Source organism: Falco punctatus, assembly GCF_963210335.1.
Source record: "Falco punctatus genome assembly, chromosome: 7".
Classification (NCBI taxonomy): Eukaryota; Metazoa; Chordata; class Aves; order Falconiformes; family Falconidae; genus Falco; species Falco punctatus.
Genome location: NC_137587.1, coordinates 21,916,197 through 21,938,188, shown reverse-complemented (window position 1 = coordinate 21,938,188; position 21,992 = coordinate 21,916,197). Strand labels below are relative to the sequence as shown.

The 21,992-nt window shown below is 38.3% G+C and overlaps 1 protein-coding gene across 5 annotated transcripts in view; it reads left to right on the top strand.

The window, feature by feature from the left end:
* MAP3K9 (mitogen-activated protein kinase kinase kinase 9) overlaps positions 1-21,992 on the top strand; it is an 80,598-nt gene that overhangs the window by 34,921 nt on the left and 23,685 nt on the right. For 4 of the 5 annotated variants that reach the window (XM_080397603.1, XM_080397605.1, XM_080397604.1 and 1 more), the window contains 2 exons: positions 11,601-11,781; positions 19,044-19,192. In XM_080397603.1, the coding sequence (XP_080253729.1) occupies positions 11,601-11,781; positions 19,044-19,192 (330 nt within the window). The remainder of the gene's footprint in view (positions 1-11,600; positions 11,782-19,043; positions 19,193-21,992) is intronic. The other variant, XM_080397606.1, reaches the window with a different exon arrangement.

The following is a 21,992-nucleotide window of genomic DNA, read 5'->3' as shown; positions in this document are numbered from 1 at the left end:
GATAAGTTCACTGAAGCCATGTTCTATGCAAGAGCATTTTTGTTTGATGTATGGATACTTTTGTCCTTCAAATGAGGACTGTTCAATAACTATAGGACTTGTTAATGCTTGCTATTACTATAGTACCTTCTAAATAAGAACCTTGAAGATTTCAGAATGCGCTGAGTTTCTTCAGAGTACAGTAGAAGTTTTTGTTAATTTGTCAGATTAAAGCAAGTATAAAAAGTAGTAATTAGCCTATGCAAGAGGTGAAAGATATTTATTTCATTTTAGTTTCCATTAAAAAAAAACCCAAAACTACATTTGCATTAATTTCACAGCCTCTCAGTAGTTGAAAGTGTTTGGGCTGGAAATGGGTCTAGAAGGCAGTCAAATGAATTTGGACAAAGCAAAGATTATACCTAGATTGTGGGGATTTGATACAAAAAAATACTGTAAACTGAAATTGGCTGTCCCAGATGTGAAATTCCAGGGGGTCAGGGAAGAAATTAAAATTTAACTGTAGTGTTAATATTTCAGTGTTTGTGGACCCTCTGGCTAGGAGTAGAAGTTTTCAGAAAGTGCCTTCAAAGCTGCCCTAGCTCAGATAACTTTGTCCTGTGGTCTGAAAAAACAAACCCTTAGAAAACATACGAGGTTGAGTAAGGAGATTCTTTGTTCAAGACAAGGTTTCCTGTAACAGATTGGCTTGGTTTTCGATGTGTGCTGCCATGGGTGGGTGGGAGAGTCTGGATCCTGTGATATTAATCAGACTTTTTTCCTCTCTGGCACACCTTCAGCTTCAGTAAGCCTTTAGCTGACTTCTGAAAGTTGTATAAAGCAAATTTTTTATAAATTTGGAATTGTTTGGAAATGGAAATATTCTGGTTCCTTCAACTCTTGCACTTAGACTTCTGCTGCATTGCTGGCAGGGAGAAGTTTAATGGTAGTACCTCCTCATAACAGATCTGGATTGCTCTTGAATCCTACCATGAAAGAGACTTGCAGCTTTTAGAACTGAAACCCTGCTCATGTTTTGCATTTAAGGGTCTCTGAGTGCAAAAACGTTCTTTTCTGTAAAGGTTTTACTCTGTTCTTTTCTTTCTGTAAAGCTCTTGCACCTGGGATTTGATGGACTTTGTATCTGATACATCTCCTTACAGTACTTGAATTATCTGAATGGAGGAAGTGGATGGGCTGATGCTTATCCATGATCTGACAAAACTTTTGCCATTTTGCATTTTGGTAAGTGAAGCCACAGTAAGCTGTTCTGTTTGCAGGATGGAGAAAGAAATAAAATGTGGCCAGTATTTCCACCCACAGTGAGTACTCAACAACAGCAATGGTCTTTCACACTCCAGCTATAACAGGGTAAACATTAGTTCCCCTGTTTGTAGCTGGCTGTTGACCTTACTGCTGTTGAAAACAGTGATTGTACAGTAACAGAGGAGTAAAGGCCTATGAGAAAACAAATTGGTACTAGGTTGCTGTATCTGTAGGTGATTGAGTTGCTTTGGAGGGATCTGCAAGAACATCCCCCTGCAGCAAAAATGCATGGTATTATTCTGGGAGAGAAAATATAACTTAGAGTGGTGTCATTCCATGTGAGTTTGAGTTCCTTTGCAATTTTTCAGCCTTTGAGGTCTTAAGTAGTGGTCTCTCACTTCTATTCAATCTAACAAAATAAGAATAGATACCTTAAAGCATTGGGACTAAAGCAGAAATATAGTTGAGAGTCCAGATAAGAATATAGGAGTCTGGGGAAGAAAATTTACAAAGTCTGTGAGGTAGTTTGATGGCTACCTAAATAATTATTAGAATTAAATGTTTCTACACCAAGTAAAATAACAAAGATGACATATTTATCCTATTTATAGTCCTTCCTTTTATCACTCTCACTCACCCCTTGTTGTGGCTGCCATGTAGCTCTTGGACTGTGTAACCAGCTGATGTGGCTCTAAGGAGACAGAGTAGAGCACAAAACAATGAGTATGGACTTTTGGAAATGGGTATGAATGGGATATGCTTGCAGGCTAAATTTTTTTGCAGGAGCTTTTCTTTGTCTTGGTATGACTGCTCTTCTCATTCCTGGAATCTTGAATGGCAAAGCATTTGACTCACAGCAGTGCTAATGTTGGTGAAGACTATAACAGCACTACTGAAGTGCACTGACACAGGTATTCAATATTTCCACTACCTTTGGGTTTTTCAGGCCTTGTCAACTCTACATCACCAAGTTGCTGTGTCTGTTTGGTACTTTGCAGTGAGGGCCTCACCTGGGACCTCCACCCCTGCCTCTGTCTCTAGGGCTGTGAGCTCACGCTAACTTGATAATACCTTCACAGTAAGATTTTCTTAAGTTTCTGGCAAATGAGCTTCTGATACTTTCTTCAGATTATTCTCCCAACCTGTTTCAAAGCACCAGGCTCCACCCTAGCATGCTGATTGAAGAATTCATAAAGCTTCAAAATCTAATAATAGAACACACGAGTTAATGTTGCTTTATCACTAGGTAGTAACCCTGTTGTTTCATGGTCTGCCCAGAACGGTTAGTATTTAAATAAAAGAATGGCAGGTATCCTGGCACTAAAATACTGACTATATTGTCTCAGTTGGGGAAAAGTTATGTGGAAGTTAAATGTGAAGCCAGCAATTATCCATGAAATCAGAAATACATCCCAGTGTACCACAGACAACAAATCCAGGGGTTTTTTCACCTACAGTAGGGATCCTTGTCTTGTAGCCCGCTCCCTTCTGTATTTCTTCCTCTATGCTTTCAATTCTCATTATACTCAGTCCCTGTCTTACTACTTTTTTATTTCTCCCATCACTTAATGATAGTAACCATTTCCATCAGGCATTATGTTCATTAGCTAATAGATTTCTGTTCTTGTGTGCCAGGCTTACTGAGAGTAGCATCATGCACAGGTGAATGACTTGGTGTGAACTGTAAGCTGACCCATACAAGAGACTGTCTTGTATTTTTTTGCAATTTCTTTTGTGTTTCTTGATACTGGGAAAGGGTGTATGAAGTTGCTGATACAGCTGTTGTTATGAAATATGGGGGCAATGGGCAGGTTGGTGGTTAATTATTGTGATATTGCAAGGTAATCTTGCTTTCTTTGGTATTGTCAGCAATTTTTGCCTCTCAAGTCAGGAAGTTTTTTATTTTCTTTGTGTGTCGTGTGCTAAATAAATTGGGAATACAACAACAGACTAGTTGAAGCAGCTGAAGCCAGTACAGCTAGAAAATTCAGGTATGCGTGGCTATTCATGCTATTTTGTGCAGTAGACAGCAGCCCCTCTTCTCTAGCTTCATATATAAAGATGGGCTGTTTTTGCTGTGGGTGATCACGCTGTAGTAGTTCCTCCCTGAATGTTGTTCTGCTTCTGAAGTGATGAGTCAGCTTTTAGCATGGGCAAAGCAAAGGAGTATTCTGTTCAGCACTACATGATGCAGATAAACCTAATCCTTTCTCTAGGCTGAGAAACCAGCAAAATGTAATTATATGACCGTATTTTTCTGCCTTGTCACGTAATTTTGACAGTGAGGTGAAGTGAGGAGCCACTTCCTACCAGTTCTTTGACATTACTAGCAACTGGATCAGCATGGGTTAAAGTGTTTATTTTCCTGTGCTTGTTCTTTCCCTCTGCTTTGGCCCACTGAAGGCTAAGAATGCTGTCCTAACTGTCCAAAAGTGTAGCTGAAAACTAAAATAACCCTCCTAAAAGAAACAAGCAAAAAATCTGACAGTGTTACTGCCTTCCATGAGAATTTTTTGTTTGTGAGAGGAGATTATAACATGTTTTCTAGTTCTGCTGGTATAAGTGAGCAGAACAGAGGATTAAAACAGCTGCTGTTAATTTTTGTTAATTTCCCTTGTGAAAACTTCCCTTGTGTGAAAGTTCTCTTCAAACTATCTTTTCATGCATACTGGAGGCAGTATGATGCTGGGTAAAAAGTAGGAGGTGTATTCCTGTGGTTTTATGAAGTGACCAACTTAAAACCCAAGTAAAGCTTTATCATGTTTGTTTTAGTAATCAGATTGAAAGATTCAGTGCGGGTGGTTTATCTGTTTATGTAGGATAAAGGATGTATTTGGAAGAAGAATAGATGGGTTTGAGGAGAAGAAAATTAAAGGAAAGGGGTAGAAATGCGTATATTCTGGCAGAAAGACAGACACTCAGACCGATTAGTGCTTCTAGCATAATTGGAAAGAAGAAAACCCATGTAAAAGAAATGTTTGGTTAAGCAGAATGAAAAAGATACCAACAATACAGTTATTTGCATTGGAACAGTATAATAAAGTTGGCAATATTCCCAAAACAGAGTTTGCTCAGCAGTTTTAAACTTCTTACTGCAATGGCTAAGAAGCGGGAGTGATACTGATGTATTAGATGTGGTTTACCTAGCCCTCCTAGAGTTTATTAAAATGTAGGTACAAGTAGATCAAAGAACATACATTTTTATACCCAGTCTTTACCTTGTCATGGTGTATTGTGTATCTGATCTTATGTTTTTCTGGTAAATGAGTAAGTAATGAAAATACAGCTGTTTAATATCTGGAAATTAGGTCCTTCTTGCAGCAAGGCTTTGTGTGTTTGACAAAGACGTTTGCTATTGACTTTTCAATTGATTCAGTGATCATTAAGGTGAGTGGTGCAAGATGCAATGAATTTTGACCTCCAGCCGCCTTTGTGGGCCAAGAGACAGTTTTATTTAAGACTAATTTAACAGAAGTACCAGTTTGATTTACATTAGCTGTCCTACTAATAGAACAATATATTTCTGGAAACTTAATTTTAAAGAAGTTCGGAACACTTGAGATAATCTTGCAACTATAGGTAAATTGGTTTTCAACAGATGGCTCTAACATCTGGTGTGTTAGGGAACTTCTCTAATTGAAATTGCTTACTTATATCAGACCACAGAGATTCGTGTGGTTTAAGTTTGGGCACTTATCACAGATGTGCTTCTAGTCAAGAGAGGCTCCTGTAGGGAGTAATTCAGAGCATGTATATTAGACTTATGCTTGGAATCCCCTTCTGGAAAGGCTTTGTCTTTTTTGACTGTTTGGAGCCTGGGAAGACTGCCTTCTGAGATGCTGTGAGCTTGTTTCATCCAAGCCAGCTTTCACTGTAAAGATCCATGAGAATGGAGGAGGGATAGGGAATGAAATTGACTTTTTGAACATGTGAGGCTGTGGTATGTGTGCATCTGTTTCATGCATGCAAGGTCTATCACTTGCCTTCAGGGCAGCCCTTCTGTAGTTTTATTTTATAGTTTTTGGCAGAGTTGAAACTTGGCTAGCATTTAATCTGTTCTTTTTTTTTTAACTCCAGTCTGTATTCCTTCAGAATTCATTTGATCTTCTTTTTGGCTACTTAAAACTAACCAGTGGTTTTAGGTACTAGTACAGGATGTCTGCAGTAACAAAGTTTTAAAGCTGCAGGTTTCAGTGTTTTCACTGCAGCAGTTTCTCCTTCTGAAAGGATATAGAATAGTCCTAGATACATATAGTCCCAATCTTAAACATATTACTGCACTTTCATGAGTTGCAGTGAAAGTTCAGTGTTCTAATATGAAGCTACACCTTTGGAACTGACCTTAAAGGTCTCATTAGGCCAACAGCAGCCTTAACTCTGTCCTTCTGTTAAATGATCTTACACTGTCTAGTGCCCCACAGAGCAGGCATCTCCATAATGACTTGTGATGACAAGACAGAACTGAAGATCCAGTAGTTGCAACTACACAAAGGCTGAGGGATATAATTGTCTTAGAAATCTTAATCAAGTTGCTTTTTGTGTTGCTTTGAATCCTAAGGCTGATGGTTTTTCTTTCTAGTAAAGCATAGTAATGTGGAATGGGGTGGATCAGGAGGAAGAACTAACTCAGTGTAAGATACCATTCTGTCAGTCATACTTCAGTGGGTTTCTTTCTTTGAGGTCTATTTCCAGTACAAATCTTTGTTTAAACAACAAAAACATCTGAACTGGCCCTGCCTCTAGAAAAAAAACCACCCTCATTCTTGATGTCACTGATACACAACTGTGACTCATGAAACAGAGAATCATCCACTTTGGGATCTTTTACGGGATCTGTGTACTTCTAAAGACTTGATTACTCTTAGACTGGCATCAGATTCTGTCAAAAGCCTGCTAGCTATTAATACACATACAGAATGATACTTAAACTGGAGAAGGTAAACTGCCTTCACCTGACCTCAAGAATTTGTTTTCTTTCAACTCTGCTAGAAAAGCTGCTAGCTCAAATCACAAACAAGGATAAAAGGATCTTCGGTATGTCGTCAGTTTTCCCCCTCCCCTGACCCACCTATTAACTAAGAAACTATCTTTAAATGGTACCAGCGTTGTCTTGAGTTAACTCCCCATCACTCTGTGCAGGCTGAGACTGAAGAGTGAGAAACTCCAGTTGTATCAGGGAAGTCTAATGACGCTTCTGTTTCAGTATTTGGTGTTGCCTACTAACTGAGGAGTATTAGACCTGGTGAGAGATCTGGTTAATAGCTAGCATTCAATGGTGTGCAGAAGATGCTCATTGTAAACTTTATCAATTTGCTTTGGTTCTGGCCTCTTAACTATTGCTTCAGTAGTCAAAACTACTAAATCAAATCATATCATAAGCAACTGGACTTGTTCTTGTGGAAATTATACTCTTCTACATTACTGTGAATCTGGTGGGGTAAATACCAGGACTTGTTGACTAAGGATGATTCTCTGATAATATGGTTCTTGATTGCTGAGTTCACTCATGGCAACAAAGGCAAATGAAAGGACACAATTAAGAAAAGCTGTTTAGAAGCTGGGATGGTCTTACAGGCCTGGGTGCTGCAGTTGGTACTGTGACCATGACGATAATTGTCCATGAAGTATCAAAGTCCCAAGCACAGGGTATCCTAGATCTTCAGAGAGTAGGCTACCAACTGCCACCTATAGCACTGAACTACTTGGAGACAACTGAAAATGCTGTACATGATAAAAGCCAGCCACATAGTGCTGCCTTTCCTCTTTGTTACTGCAACTTGTTTTGTCCTGAGCAGAAGTGAAATTATCACACGGAAACCTGTGTTAAAAAGTATTGAAAATATAATGACAGTTTTTTTCATTGCTAGCTATACACAGTTGTTCATTTATTTGCTGCAATGTCAGACAGTATGACAAGGGACTGCGCCAGACTGAGTCTTGTTAAATGATCTTTGAATTCTGCCTTATGCTATTCTAATAGTCTGTCTTGTCATGAAACCGGTAACTGGCTTATTGCCTTTGGTTACCTAACCTACCCTTTTGTTTGTATAGTGCCTGCTTCTTTCTCTGTACTTCAGGGAACCTTCTCACGTGGGTCTGATATGAAAATATCCTTGATGCTTCTTGCAAGGCACCAAAGCTTTTCTCAAAGAACGTGGAGGAACCTTAGCAGAAATCTTCATTTCAAAGGAAAAAGAGTGGGTTTCATTGTAACCTAGTTAAGAGGAGGCCCAGTGATTCATTTTTACCTTTGTATCTCACTAAGCTCAGATCTAATATGTCTGGATTAACTGTTGTCTTTCAGCACTTCCAGTCTGCCTGGATCTCAAGAAATTAAACAGTGGAGTCAGATCATTACCAGTAATGATTCTTGAGTCCTTGTGGTAATAAAGTTCTTAATTTCTTAGTGGTTGAAATTACACATCTAAATCATTTGAACCTGTATCTGGGTGACTCCCTGAATCAGGGAAGGGCTTGCTTGGGAGATACCAAAGACTGTTTGGATCATATGCCTTTCTTCTTGTCTCAGCTGGGACACAAGATACGGAAGAGCTGTCTTGGTGGACAGAATTAATCTGAGCTGTAATTAATTTCTCATTGTCAAATGCTTATTTTGCAGAGGACACATTCCAAAACTTTCAGGAATATATGAACATATATGTGAGCACTTCTGGATTATTACTTCTGTAAGCACACATGTTCATGATACCCTTCACCTAATGTTAGGAATTTTTAATGCTAGTTCAAGCCACTATGCTTTAGTTTTTGCACTTGCATTATGCAAAGAACATGGTAATTTGCTATATTAAGTTGTTTTGCTGTAGCAGTTGGATCCTCAAAGCTGTCTGAATGTGCTTGTAATACCTGGTTTGCTTCACTGGTCCCTTTTGCACACTGCCAGTTGGCTCCTACCTGTGCTGCTTAAGATCAGAAGAAAAAGGTTTTGAGCAGGTAAGAACAGTAGTAGATGGCATCCTTAATCTGTAACTTGACTGGCTCTGTGCATGCACAGAGGAAGAGATCTCTTGCATGGGCCTAGCTGGACAGACCAACGGTCATCTGTCATTAAAGCTGACATGTTCTGTGTGTTCCTGCTGATCCAGCTCTCATTATTCCCTCGCCTGAAAACTAGGCCTAGTATCTTTGCTGCCAAACAATTTCACTCTTTAAGGCTGGGAATGTGAAAGATTTTCAAATCAATTCTCTACCTTTTTTAAAACCTCTTTATCTCATGCAGATCTTTTAAATCAACAGACAAATGAGAAGATTTACTGCCTTGGTACATTAGCTGTGTTTTTAGTGTAGGTGCTTTATATTTGTGTCTGAATTTTTTGTTAGGCTGATCATCTGGCCACCGTTAGCTCTGTCCTGAGTGATCAAATCTATTCAAAGGTGGAAAAGTATGCTAACTCTGAGTGTAGGAAGTATGTTGCTTATTTGTGTTTTGTATTGTGGTAGGCTAATACGAGTGCAGAAGAAATAGCAGTTGCAGGAAAGAACTTGCACTCAAGAGTGTTAAACAAGAGGCAATAACTGGTTCTAGATAAATCTCACAAGCAAATGAGACCATATTGATTAGCATGAATAAAATGCATTTGCAGTGTCCTAGCAACCTGGCTTGTGTACTCCATAAGAGAGATTTTTAAGGAGGAAACTGAAAGGAATTAATATTTAACCTATTTACCAGATTCTTTGTTGGAATTCAAGCAAACACAAGAGGGAGAGTCAAGGGTTTTGGTTTGAAAATCTGACAGAAGGCCTAGGGAGACTCTTAGCAGTTACAAGTGAGCCAATTGATACTGACCACGACAAGGAGAACTGAAACAAATGCTGAAGAGAGATACGATAATTAACATTAATTTTTACATTTTTGGGCTGCAGGATTATTATCCTAAGCAGTTATTACAAGGAAATAGGGGCACCAAGGATGTAACTAAGGAATCAAGGGCTTGCAAATAAATCCAGCTCTTCCATTGTCCTTCTCTGTAATCTTTTGTCATGGTAATTTGTCTTGCTTGTTCTTTTGTCAGATGTAGGCTAAGTTCATGGATTCAAAAGATCTGTGTAAGTACTAATTATTTTGTTAGAACTTAATACAAATGAAGGTAATTAGATTTAAATAACCTCTTGCAAGGAAGGTACGTACAACCCAGCTGTGATATCTGGCGCTCTGTCCTGCTATTGAGCTCATTCACACAGAATGTGTTCTACCTTGTGAACTACAAATTTGCATGTTGCTCCTTGTGCTTATGAGGCAAAAGAAAACCCAAACCCATGCTTTCTTAAGTTTTACTTTACAACTTCACTGTATATCTATATAATCTATATATTACTGCATTTAAAATTAGATTTTATTATTCTGCCAGCTCTAGAGGCAGAGTAGGTACATACTAGAAGATGATTAGTATGTATATTCCAGGAAATTTTTCAGTCTTGCAATCCATGAGTGACTTGTTAGCAATTTCTCGTAGCAGTTCTTCATCTGCTAGAAAGAAGGAAAAAAGTTAAGACTTACTAGAAGAGGAGGCACAAAGGAAGCCGCCTTCTGTACCTTTGTTTCTTTTGATAGTTCTTCTTTACACTGATGTGTGGCTATAAAAAACACACATACTTTTGCCCAAATGAAGAGAATAGTAACTATAGGCCTCAAAGTCCTCCTTCTATCCCAGTTACGAAAACGGAGCTTTCAAGAATTTAATTCAGAAAGGAATTTTGCAAAAGAAGTAAGAACTAAGGGCTTAACCATAGCTTTTAGTTCATTCATAACTTGAGTTGGCCCACAGAAATCTCTAATGAAGTAGTATTTTGTGAATTCTGAAGCCTTGTAGAAAGGATAGCTGATTATTTTTAATTTTCAGAAAAAAGAAAGTTTGATAAAAATAAATGCAGTACCTTAACATGTAGATGTGTTGGCTTTTACTTCATGGGAAATCCCATTTTGGTTATTGCAGGGAAGTATAAGAATGAATGTAAGATTTCTTAAATTTATTTTTCCCCAAAACAGCTGTGTTAACTTCAGAGTGATACTTGAGTCTTTTCAGACTGCTAAAAATGGTCTTGAAGACTATTTTTATATGTACTGTAATTTTTGCAATGCTTTTGCCTTTTATAGGTTTTGTTATGATCTATGATTGTTTGGATGTGGGTTTTGGGTTTTTTGCAGTTCATACACCCATACATGGAAGGGAAAAAAACCTTGTTTTCGAAGAACCTGTGTCTGTAAGAATATTAAAAACAGAGTAACTGCATAATGATAGTGTATCAGTGGCTTGATGCCTTCTGTTGTGAAGTCATTGGATAATTGGATAAAATATTTTTATCTTTGGCTCTTCACAAAGTGGCTGAAAATAATTTCACAGGCTTATGGTTATGTTAGTTGCGGAAGTTTAGTGGCCTATTTTATTCTGTTGCTTTGTTTACAATTTGTTACGTTGCTGGCACAACTTGTGTGGTCACTTTACCTTAAGATAAAGAGGATAATAAAGTGCTGCTAAATCACAGTGGATGCTTCTGGCCTCTGGTTTACACTCATTTTGCAGTGGTGTGACAGTACAGCTTTGTGGGTAAAGAGGAATATGTGCCTTATACCAAAGCATTCTTGAGTTCTGCTTCAAGATTTTTATAAAGTTCTTGAGTGTAGTAGACTTCTTAGCCACTGAAGCATGGTAGAAGCTTCGGCAGCTTAATTAAAAAAAGTTTCATAATGAGGGGGGAGGGAATCTATAATGTGGTGCATGTGAAGTCTTGAATTGGGCATGTTATTACTGATCATAAGTATTTTTTTTAATTGTGACTAAAAAAAAAAAAAAGCATCTGTCTATATAGAGCTTCCACTCCTGACACATTCTCAGCCAGGTATATTCAGCCTGTATGTGTATCTAGATTTCAAAAAACAAAACAAAACAAAAAAAAAAACAACCAACCAACAAAAGTCCTCTAAGCATTCAAGAAAAAGATGCTGTTACTTTCTGGCTTGCTGTGAGAGGATTAATTAGGAAACATCTTTCCCTTATCTGGATTTCTAGAAGTTACAGTGGTTCACTTCCTCTTAGCAGAGAATTCTTACACAGAATGAGACGAGGCATTATATTAAATAATTATGTAATTATCTGTTTGTTCTCTGGGGCTGGGTATCTTGGTTAATTGAAGTTACTTGCCAGACAACTGTTCACTTGTCAGATGAAGGGATCAGCTTGAAATAATTTGTAACAGAGTGTGGTATGTTGAAAAACTATAAAAGTCAGGGAGACTCTTGAAATGTGAGAGATCCTCTGGAGGATATTTTTTGCATAAGTATTAGCTTTACTCTGCACATCTTTTATTCTCCCTCCCTCCCCTCCCTTCCTTCTCTCCAGTACTGATACTCGAAAAGGTGGAAAATGGAGATCTGAGCAACAAGATATTGAAGATCACGGATTTCGGCTTGGCCAGGGAATGGCATAAAACTACCAAAATGAGCGCAGCTGGGACATATGCCTGGATGGCTCCTGAGGTCATCCGCTCTTCCATGTTCTCCAAAGGCAGCGATGTGTGGAGGTATTGATTTGGCATTAAGTGATTGGATACTAAAGAATAACTAGACCTGTCAGGAAACCTTTTTATGTTTAAGAATGAGTAATGGTGAACCAAATACTAAAATTCAGGTCTTAAGACATATATTTCTTTATCCACCAGCTCTCCATCTGTCAGACTCTGACTGCTTTGTATTTAATGTACAGTTTTTTCCTTTAGAAAGTGGTGGACCAGCTCCTGCATGCCTCTTAAATTTTTGTAATTTTATAAATTGACATTCAGATTATGCTAGGATTCAGAGTCCCAATTCCCTCTGCTTTGTCTACAAGCTTTTTGTGCTGCTTTGACTATTGGCTGACGTGATCAAAGGCCATGAAACATCTGTGAAGAATTTAAAATTGCTACTTTTTTACTGGTTTACCAACAGCAAAATAATTTTATGTTTTGCTAGTAATCTGTCACTGATGTATAAGTACACAAACACAATGTACCTAATCAAATTCCCTGTGCAGTTTCAGCCTGAATACAATGTTTTTCACTTGCATGATAATTTTTTCCACGCTTCTAAGTCTTTCACATAAAATAATAAATCTCTTTTCTAGGGCTATCTGAGTATGTAATGCATAAGTAGTAATTTGTATGTATATGTTGTCTTTTCCATTCATGCACAGGGATTTTTGAGAATGGGAGCTACTTTGGTGTGGAGGAGTGTAAGGAGCAGCCTATAGACTTCCAGAAATTGAGTTTGAATATGATCATTAAGTGAATCGTTAAATTCAGAATTCAGTAAACAGGTCTAGGACAGTGACTCTTCTGGGTGTTGTGTGACATAGAATTAGTACTGAAACAAATTAAGGAGATGGAATTTTGGTTTTCCTGTGGGAAGAGAGGTATTGAAGTGTCAGGGTGACTTTGTCTTTAGAGCAGTAAGATTCTGTTGCTGGCCAGTAATGCTCCCACACAAGTATGTGCATGCTGTGAAATCTGTCAGGATAAAGAAATATCCCAGCTGGTGGAATTGTCTGCCTGTTATGGCAGGGATTTGGTGTGGGGATTTTAATTTTGCTTCTCCAGTTTTGCTGAATAGGTAATTTGTGCCTTGTGATAAGTCTGTGAACTTGTGTTTGGCACACTAGTGGTGTGGATAAAATTCTGACTCTATAATTAAATGAGGTAGCCTCTGTAGTTAATCTGAGATGAACTGAGCAAGAACAACGTTTTTATTCTGAGTGAAATCTGGCAGAAAAGAAAACCTCAAGGCTCTGCACCTTTTTTGTGCATATGACGACAGTACTGGCTTGTACACAGCTTGTCAAGCTCAAATCTCAATTTACTTTTCTCTGAAACAGTGCCAGGAAAGGCCTTTAAGGGTAACCTGGGGGAGAGGGAGAAGGGAAGGGGGGGAAAAAGGGGAGAAAAAAGTTCCCTGTGATTGTAACATTACTAATCCAGGCACACTGTGAACAGAGCAGTAGATGATCTCTACCGGTATGACCTCATCTTAAAAAAGGTAAGACTTTGCAGGTCAGTTAGTGATTTTCATGAAGGTAGCTCAAGTGCCTCTATACCTGTGCAAAACTACCAGCTTGGTCATTGACTTAAGGACTGTGAATCACTTCAGCACTTAAGGATTGTAAATAACTTATATTATTTGTTATTTTTTTAGAATATTGTATTTTTAACTTTAAAATTCTTTCATCACTTTGTCTTTTTATAGTTACTGGGTTTCCTTTGAAAACTGGTTGAGTTCCTCTCAGTGCTTTTCCTTAAACAGAGAGGGTCGTCTCCATTAAAAGAGCTGTTACACTTCTCTGCATAAGCCCTCTCTCTGTTGGGCGAAACCTTGAGTGATAGTTAAACAAACTGAAAAGAACATGATGTTTGAGGCATGTATGCAGAGGACAAATACTTGCCAGTGTGGTCACTACTAGTGTGTCAATGATTTTAAGCACTAGATTTTACAAGAGCAATCATGGACACGTGTGATAAATCCTGTCCCCACTCAAGGATGCAACTTGAAATTCTTAACAGGGTGAACTTTTTTTATCCTGTTAGACTTGGCCCCACCTCTTGTCCACTTCAGCCTCACGGTTAATCACTGGAGTAGAGGGAGCTGGTTTTTACCTGACAACCTTCCAGTTAGTCTGTGCGGCATCAACAAAAATTGTCTGACATTCACAAACCCTTTTATTTCAACACCTTTTCTTTAAAGCTCATTAGAATAATACTTCCGGCTGAACTGTTGCCCAGCCTTTTAACAAGGATCTTGTTCTGCTTGTGTTCTTGCTGCACAAATAGGTGAAGATGATGCTTACCAGGACTGAAATTTCCTGAGTCAATCTTATCTCATCATAAACAGCTGCTTCATGCAATTCCTTTCAAAACGTATATCAAGCTCCATTTAAAAAACTCAGTCTGGTTTTTTTGTCCCACTCTAAAGGAGGGTTGGTAAAGAACTTACAAGGCTGTGGGATGCTCCTACACACTGGTGTCTATCATCATGGTCTGGGCCACTGTAAAGCTTGTTGATATTAACAGTACTTAGTACATCTTGCTAGTGAAAATTTGTTGCTGTGAATTTTGCTGTGCTGTACACACAAGCTTTAGTTATACAGCAGAAACCTTGGGCTTATATTGCACAGAGGACAAAGAAGCTACAGTTTTATTTAAAAAATGTCAGTTCCTGTAAGTCTATTTATGTGTTTGAGAAGACAGTTATGTATCTGCTTTGGATTTACAGGGGTGAAGTTGAAGCATAGATATGGCAGCTTATCCAGTACTGTACAGCAAGCTAATGTTAGTAGGCATATAATTCAAATGTCTCTGTCATTTTAACTGCTTAAATATATTTCTTGTTTGCTGCACGCTTCATTTTTGACTTGTGCTGCTTAAAAGTCATGTTTTCAGTGTGATTGGTATGTGGAATCTAAAGCCACTGTACAATCTTCATTTGAGTTCCCTGTGTTCCTCAGTTTAGATGCTATTAAGATGGATCTGCTCTGAGACCAGTGAAATAACAAGGAATTTAATTTTAATTTAGAAGTGGAATACCAGAACTACCTAAAACAGTCTGATTAGCAAATCAGGATGTTTCAGGCATTCAGTTGTAGATATAGGAACTTCAGTCATTAGAATATTTCATTTGAATCAGGTGTTGGCAAGCACTTACAATCACAACTGACTGCTTGCAGGCATCGGTGTAATGAAGCATGTAGACTAGCAATATTGATAGAAGCTCACGTGGGAGCTTCTGTTTATGCAACTTGAAATAAGAAGGAAATGTCATCTGTGAAACTGCCGGTCTGGTAACATGCAAAATGCTAACTGTTAATAGCCATTAAATTATAATGAAGTTTTTAACAAAAGTAATGTTCTATTTTCTGTTGCTGGAATCTCCTTGTTGGGCTGATAGTTCCGTGCTCATGGAGAGCACTGAAGCTAGGAAGATATGTAAGAGGAGCCTATGGTACAAATGCCATCAAACAATAACAGTGAGAAGAAATTACTGGGGGTTTTGTCTTAAGTTCACAGACAAGGGAGGTGGCAAAATCATGTGTGAAGTCCTGCAGAACTGCAGCCTCCCACTCCCTGAAAATCCAGTGTGTAGGGTTGAACCTGATGTTAAATTGCTTGAGGGATTACTGGATCACTGGGAAATGGTTAATTATTCATACAGGTGTCAGTTGACTTGGATGCTTGATCTGTATCACATGGTTCATTTTTCAATTTAAGTCCAAGAATTACTACTGGATGCTGGAAAAATAAATGAACCTGATCAGTTTTTCTTCCTCCCTGTTGAGAATGAGGAGAGGCCCTTGATTCTTTCTTCCTATGCCTTTTTTGTATAAATCTCTTCTGTCTCTGGCTTTTTCCTTTGTAATTTCCAGTCCCCTGCTTGAGAGTTAAGTGAAAACAGTCTGTTCAGCACCTCTCTTGCTGTTTAATCACTTGGGATGATTGTTCAAATTCCATAAAGCAGTGTTTCCCTAGTTCTGTGGAAGCAGTATTTAAGTACTTGAGGGAGAGGTGGCATTCAGTTTTGTCAAACAAGGAGACCTTTCCAGCAATATATACTTCTAGTGTCACGTTAGAAGAAACACATATCTGTCCATTCCTTTGTCTTTTAAAAATTACCATGCAGGAGAAATGTTTTGAGCACATCAATGCTCCTTTCCTAACCATTCCACTACTAAAATATTAAATACATGCTTTATCCAGCAGTAGTGGTGAAGAAATAACACAACTCTTTGGTAGTTTTTCTAGCTTTTGATATCCACACTTTCATTCAAACTGAAGAGTAACATGAATGATCAGTCAGATTTAGACAGGCCAAATATATATTCAGTCTAGTATTAATTTTCTTGGAGTATCTTATGAATCCTAGGAGACCAAAACAACAGGAGAAATCCATAAATTCCTGTTTATTTTTTTTTCAAATGAGGCACTTGAAACAGTAAGAAATTGAGAACCTTGATGGAAAGAAGTAATAGATAATTGTCGTTATAATATTAAGAGTATGAACTACAGAGAAAAAATGCAGAAGAGGTATGGGTGAAAAAATAAGATATTTTGCTTAATGAAGTAAACTAGCTGTGGTAGCAGCAAAGACAGAATTTCCAGTGACTGTAATTCCATTTCTAAACAGAAAAAGTAGTATTAAGACTGTTCAACTAAGGTGGCAGCAGCTAAAATGAATCTTAAAGACTTGTTGGGGTGGAGTGGAGATTGCAAGAGTACAGGTTGTGACAATGAAAATTGTGATTACTCCTAAATGGACAGGGAAATGATTGCTTTGAAACAAGAAGAGATTAATCTTTTAGCTTCAGAAATGACTGTTTCATGGAGGAGCTATTCAGGGAGCTTTTAGGAGGAGAAGTAGTTTTTCATTTGGTCTTCAGGTGTGGTTAGGAGGCCTTCAAAATCGGTACACTATGACCATGGTCAAAATATATGTATACTTTGATTCAGTATCTTTGCAAGTGCAATTAAGAACATTTAGTCCATTACAATAGTATTTAATCTCAAGGAGATTAATGATGACATTGACGAATTTTTGTGTAAAAACAAAAAGGGAATATGAAACATGGGTATTTTTTAAGGACGCTATGTTAAAGCTCAGAGCAAATGCATAAAGAAGGTTTTAAATTAATAAAGAAGTCTGTGTAGAAGAGACTACTGGAAGACATCCTTCAGAAACTTGAACCTGTATCCACACGAGGAAAATTAGGTATGGACTTAAGTGATGGCAAGTTGAACGTAAAACACTTGAAGGTTTTTGAGGACAGTCTTGCAAAAAGTGTAAAAACAAATAAATTGCTTTCAAATGCAGCACAGGTGAGAGCCCTGCAGAAGAATATATGACCCAGAAGTGGCCAAGATGTAAAAGGGCAAAGAAGATAAGGCTATGGCAGCAAAACCTTAGTAAGTGATTTGTGTCTGCTAGAATGGAGCAAAGAGAGGCTTTTTAAGCTGAATTTTTTTCTTTAAGGGAGCCAAGCTGGAGGACATCTCATACTGAAGTACTGTCCACGGAGGTGTTAAAACAGACTAATAAAATGAACAGAACATGAGGGTGCCAACTGAGTTAATAGCTGTGCTGTGTGATCTGTTGCTTAAAACTGCCTTAATACCAGAGAAATGGAAGGCAACAAACATGATGAAAAGTCTTAAAAAGAGTTTTCTGAGGATCAGCAAGTCTGATTTTCAGTCCTACTAAATAGTAGAAAGAGCATTAAAGAGCGGGGAGCTGATGGACATATGAGCATATCTGGGTAAGAGTCAGCTTTTGTAGAAGGAAATCTGAAAATTCTTGAAGGAGATACTGACTATGTGGACAAGCGGTAAGATTGCTTATACCTTATTTTGATTTAAAAACTTTAAACAGAATCTTTCATCAAAAGCTTTTAAAGAAAGTAAATTGATGTGGGGAAAAGAAGGCAAGTCTGTTTCCCATGGCTTAGTCAATTCTTTATTACTAAAGATATGAACTAGTTTTCTTGATGGGGAATTCTGTATTCAGCATAATCATAAGTGATTTGAAAAAGCAAATGGTAAGGTAACATTTGTTGATGATACCAAGTTAATTCAGGATAAGAACAAATTACTGCAGAGAGCTGAGGAAATGTTTTACTATAATGAATAATAAAATAGATGAAATGGTAATAAATGCCAGTGTAGTATGCACGGGAGAATTTCACATGTACAATGATGGGCTCCAAAGTTTACTATTATAATTCAGTGAAAAGACATTGGAGTTACTGTGGGTAACCTAGCTCATTTTGTAAGAAGTCAGAAAGGCAAGTGGAAAATCAAAATTTAATAGGAAAGAATTAAAGAAAAAAACAGGAAATGCTGTGCCTCTCCCTATGTCTTTAAAACTTTGTGATTTTGGTCATTCCAACAGAAGATGTCCTTCTGTTCAGCAGAGTAACTAGGTGAGGATTTAGCTAGATCAGGATTTGGGGGGCTGGAAAGAAGATGATTTAGGCAGGATGTCGTAAGAGCCTGTGAAATTGTGGATGGCATGGAAGGAGCCAGTAGGGAACATGTTCACTGTTCCTTGTATTGAAAGAACTACAGGGAAGCAAATGAAATTACCAAGTGACAAGCTCAAAACAAGCACATAGAAGTATTTTTTTGCAATGCATCATCAAATTTGTGGAGCCTACTACCACAGAACATAGTGGATAGTAAATGGGTTCAGAAGAGAATAAGACAGACCAAAGGAAGAAAAAACTATCGGGTCACTAAGTATGAAGAAACAGACTCTGTCTCAGGTTTCCTAGAAGCAGAGGGAATATTCTGAGGTTATGTTGTTTGTCTTACACTTGTGGGGAGAACAGTCCTGGAACTATTTCTGTAACTTCATAGTTAATATTTTATAGAACATCTTAAGAACATTTTAATTGAAGTATTTTTCACTTATTTTTAGAAAATACAACCCACCAAGCAACCCTCTTGTCATATTTTTGGGTATTTCATTTGGTTCTGGTTTGAAATTTGCTAAATTAGTTAGAATACCAACGTTAATGTTTTTCAGATTGTCCCCTGTTTCCATAGAGCAAATAATATTTGTCTGAAAGGTAAAAATGTCATTTTATTTCAGCCTTCTTGAAAAAAGCAGGTAAAATAAGGCACCTCACCAGCTTGGCAGTCCTGATGAGCTTGTCTAGAAACCAGCGGTTTCTTCAGTGTACCAGACTCACCCTGATAGGTTCAGGTACTTTCTTGTTGCCTAACAAAGAATGTGTTGAAGTCAAAGACCTCTTCCTTTTTCTTCCTTGTAGCTATGGTGTGCTGCTTTGGGAACTGCTAACAGGAGAAGTACCATTCCGAGGAATTGATGGTCTTGCAGTAGCATACGGTGTTGCCATGAATAAACTTGCCCTTCCAATCCCTTCCACGTGTCCAGAGCCTTTTGCCAAACTCATGGAAGGTAAGCCAGCTGTGGTGTGATTAGTTTGTGCTGTTTCTAGAGTGCTTGTTGAACATTTGCCGCCTTGTGCTGGTTTTGGTACCTAAGAGCACAGATTTCTCAAATGGCTTTATTCAATGGAGCTAGGCTTTGGCTGTTAGTGTGCTATGACAGTTACTCTATTGCAAGAACAGTTATGTGAAAGAAATTTTCCTGCCATTTTTTATCAGCTGGCTTTATAGGAAAATTGAGGCTATTGCTGTCATCATCTAGCTCCTTGTTTTCTAGTAGTGATGATCACCAACACCAAAACTTCACATATTTTGGTCTAGTTTGTGAAATCTTCAGCTTACTTTGAAATTCATAGCTTGAACATCTTGCTAGGCAGTGTCAAGTTGATTTGGAATGAAATTTTATCCTACTGACATTTCAGGGAGGGGCTTTAAATGTGGCTTTGACATTTGAAAACGACCCATGTTTTTCAGTCAGAATGATGTGATTTTTCTACTTTGTGTGTGGAGATAGTCCTTGTCCAAGGTGGGCTACATATAGATGAAAGAAGTATAGGAATTTGTCATCAGAGCTGTTGTAGTTATCAAAAAGAATTCTGTGAGGTACTTGGGTGTACTTATGTGACCTGCTCTGCTCACTATTACAACTACTCGCATAACTCCTGAGCTTCAGTTGTTCCTCCCTCTCTCCTTCCTTCCCTCACAGTAGTACCTTATAGTGTTTTTTTCATTGCCCCTATTCCAAGGATTTCCCGGTGTTTATATGTAATAAGCATTGTTATACTTATCTAGCAGAAAAGGAAAGCCAGAGGTAAAGAGAAATCAAACGTGTTCTATAGGCTTAGTGAGCAAAGAATGAGTCTGAACACAGAACTGCTATTCTGTGGCCTCTGGTGGTGGTTTTTTGCCCCAAGAAAGGAGTCTGATTGATGCAAGAAGATGTTTCTGATGGATTTTTCTGCTTTTGGAATACTTGCGCATTTCTCTGGTCTTTTCTGTAGGTTACAGGCTTCAGTGAAGTTAAAGCAGAAAATTTCATGCACTGTTGTGCTAAAAAAGAAATATCCTACTGGACAGTAAACAGCAATAGTGGCAGGTATAGTAGCTTGGAAGCAATGTAAAGCAAGAAACTGCATCTGAAAGAGTTAATGGAATTACCAGCTCAGTGTTGTGCCAGGCAGTTTATGTTGATATGGTTCCCTAAAACAAGGATCCTGGATTTCTTAAATGTGAAGTGTCTGCTGCTGGTGTTAGAAATAGTGCCCTCTGTCGGGGAAGTCGGGTACAGGCACATGGCCAGCGCTTGAACCCAGCAGTGCAGGGGTGAGCACCCACATGGCTTTGGAACGCTTGGCTTCTCCGTGTGCAGGGGAAGAAGAGAACAAGAAAACAATTACTTGCTGCCCCTTCACTGAAACTATTTTTCAAACGGGCTGTTTCCCATCTCGGGTGAGCTCTTGTTCCCCTAATGCTACTTTTACTTCTGAATTGCTGCCCTGGTGGGCTTTACCGAGACAACAAAGCTGAGCTTCCCCTCTTCACAGAAAAGACTTGTGTGTTACAACTGTCCTCATTAGTGCAAATAATGGCAGATCTAGGCCTGGGAAAATAAAAGACATGGGCCACCTGCATAGTTATCCTGCTCACTCATTCATGGATTTGGCTGGCTGCAGCATTTTGTTTTACTTTGGGTCATGTTTGCTTTGCCAAGCTTGAAACCTGGGGTAAAGAGGCAGGGATTATGGCACTGACATTCCAGCTCTGTCACCCATTGCTGCTAATTGGTCAGCAGCAGGGGACCTGCAGTGCCCTCTTTAACATCCTCAGTTCTCTGTTTTGGTAAGAGAAGCAATTTGAAACCCATAAACACAAATGTGTTCCAGCTTATGCCTCCTGGAACCTGATCAGATGCTTAAATACCAACATGTTGATACCAGCAGTTTTGAAACCAAAGCTCCCAAATGCAAAATCTCAGTAACACTAATATCAAAGACAAGACCTGCAAAACCAAGCCTCAGCAGCTGCATAGATTTGTCAGGTGTTACTTATTTTTAATTATAGCTGCTTCTTGGTATATTGCAATCCACAAAAATGATGAATTACTGTCTTTTAGGACATCACCACAAATTTTTTTAAGAATGTTTGGTTTTCTCCAACTGTAAGGTCTAGGAAACTTTAGGCCTTTTTGTAACTCTTGCCTTGTGCTGCAGTAATGTGTGTCTTAAATCCAGTGACCATTTACAGCAATGATAGTATGAGCATACTGAGAGAGACCCATGCGTTAGTTTCTTCCATTCATGGCCAAAAGCTGTATTCTGTAGAAATATACTTGAATGTTTTGCTTTTCTGTTTGGTGCTTCTCATATTTTGGCATGCAGGAGTCTTGCAGTACTAAAGAGAATAAGGTTACTTGTTGAACAAGAACCTGTGTAAGTGCCAGTACAGGACAACGTAGATTGAGAAAGTGATGTTTTCTGCAGGAGTAGAAATAAGGGGGAAGTAAGAAGGAGGACTGAATAAGTAAGAATTTCCTGTTCAAAAGTGTTAAGTCAAACATTTAACGGCTTTTAAAAAACATGTTCTTAATGATTTTGCACCCTGAGATGTTACTTCATACCATTTCCTATTTCTCTTTTCTATGTTCAATTCCCATCACTGTAAAGGGAGTACCTTTCTATATTATTGCTAGTTGAGTTGCCTCATCGTAAGATGGGTACCTTAAATTCTGCATTTTTAGAGCTCTGTAATTGGGTAAGTCATTGCATTAGATTGTAAATGAAAAAGTTTGTTTATTTGTCATTTCTCTTAAA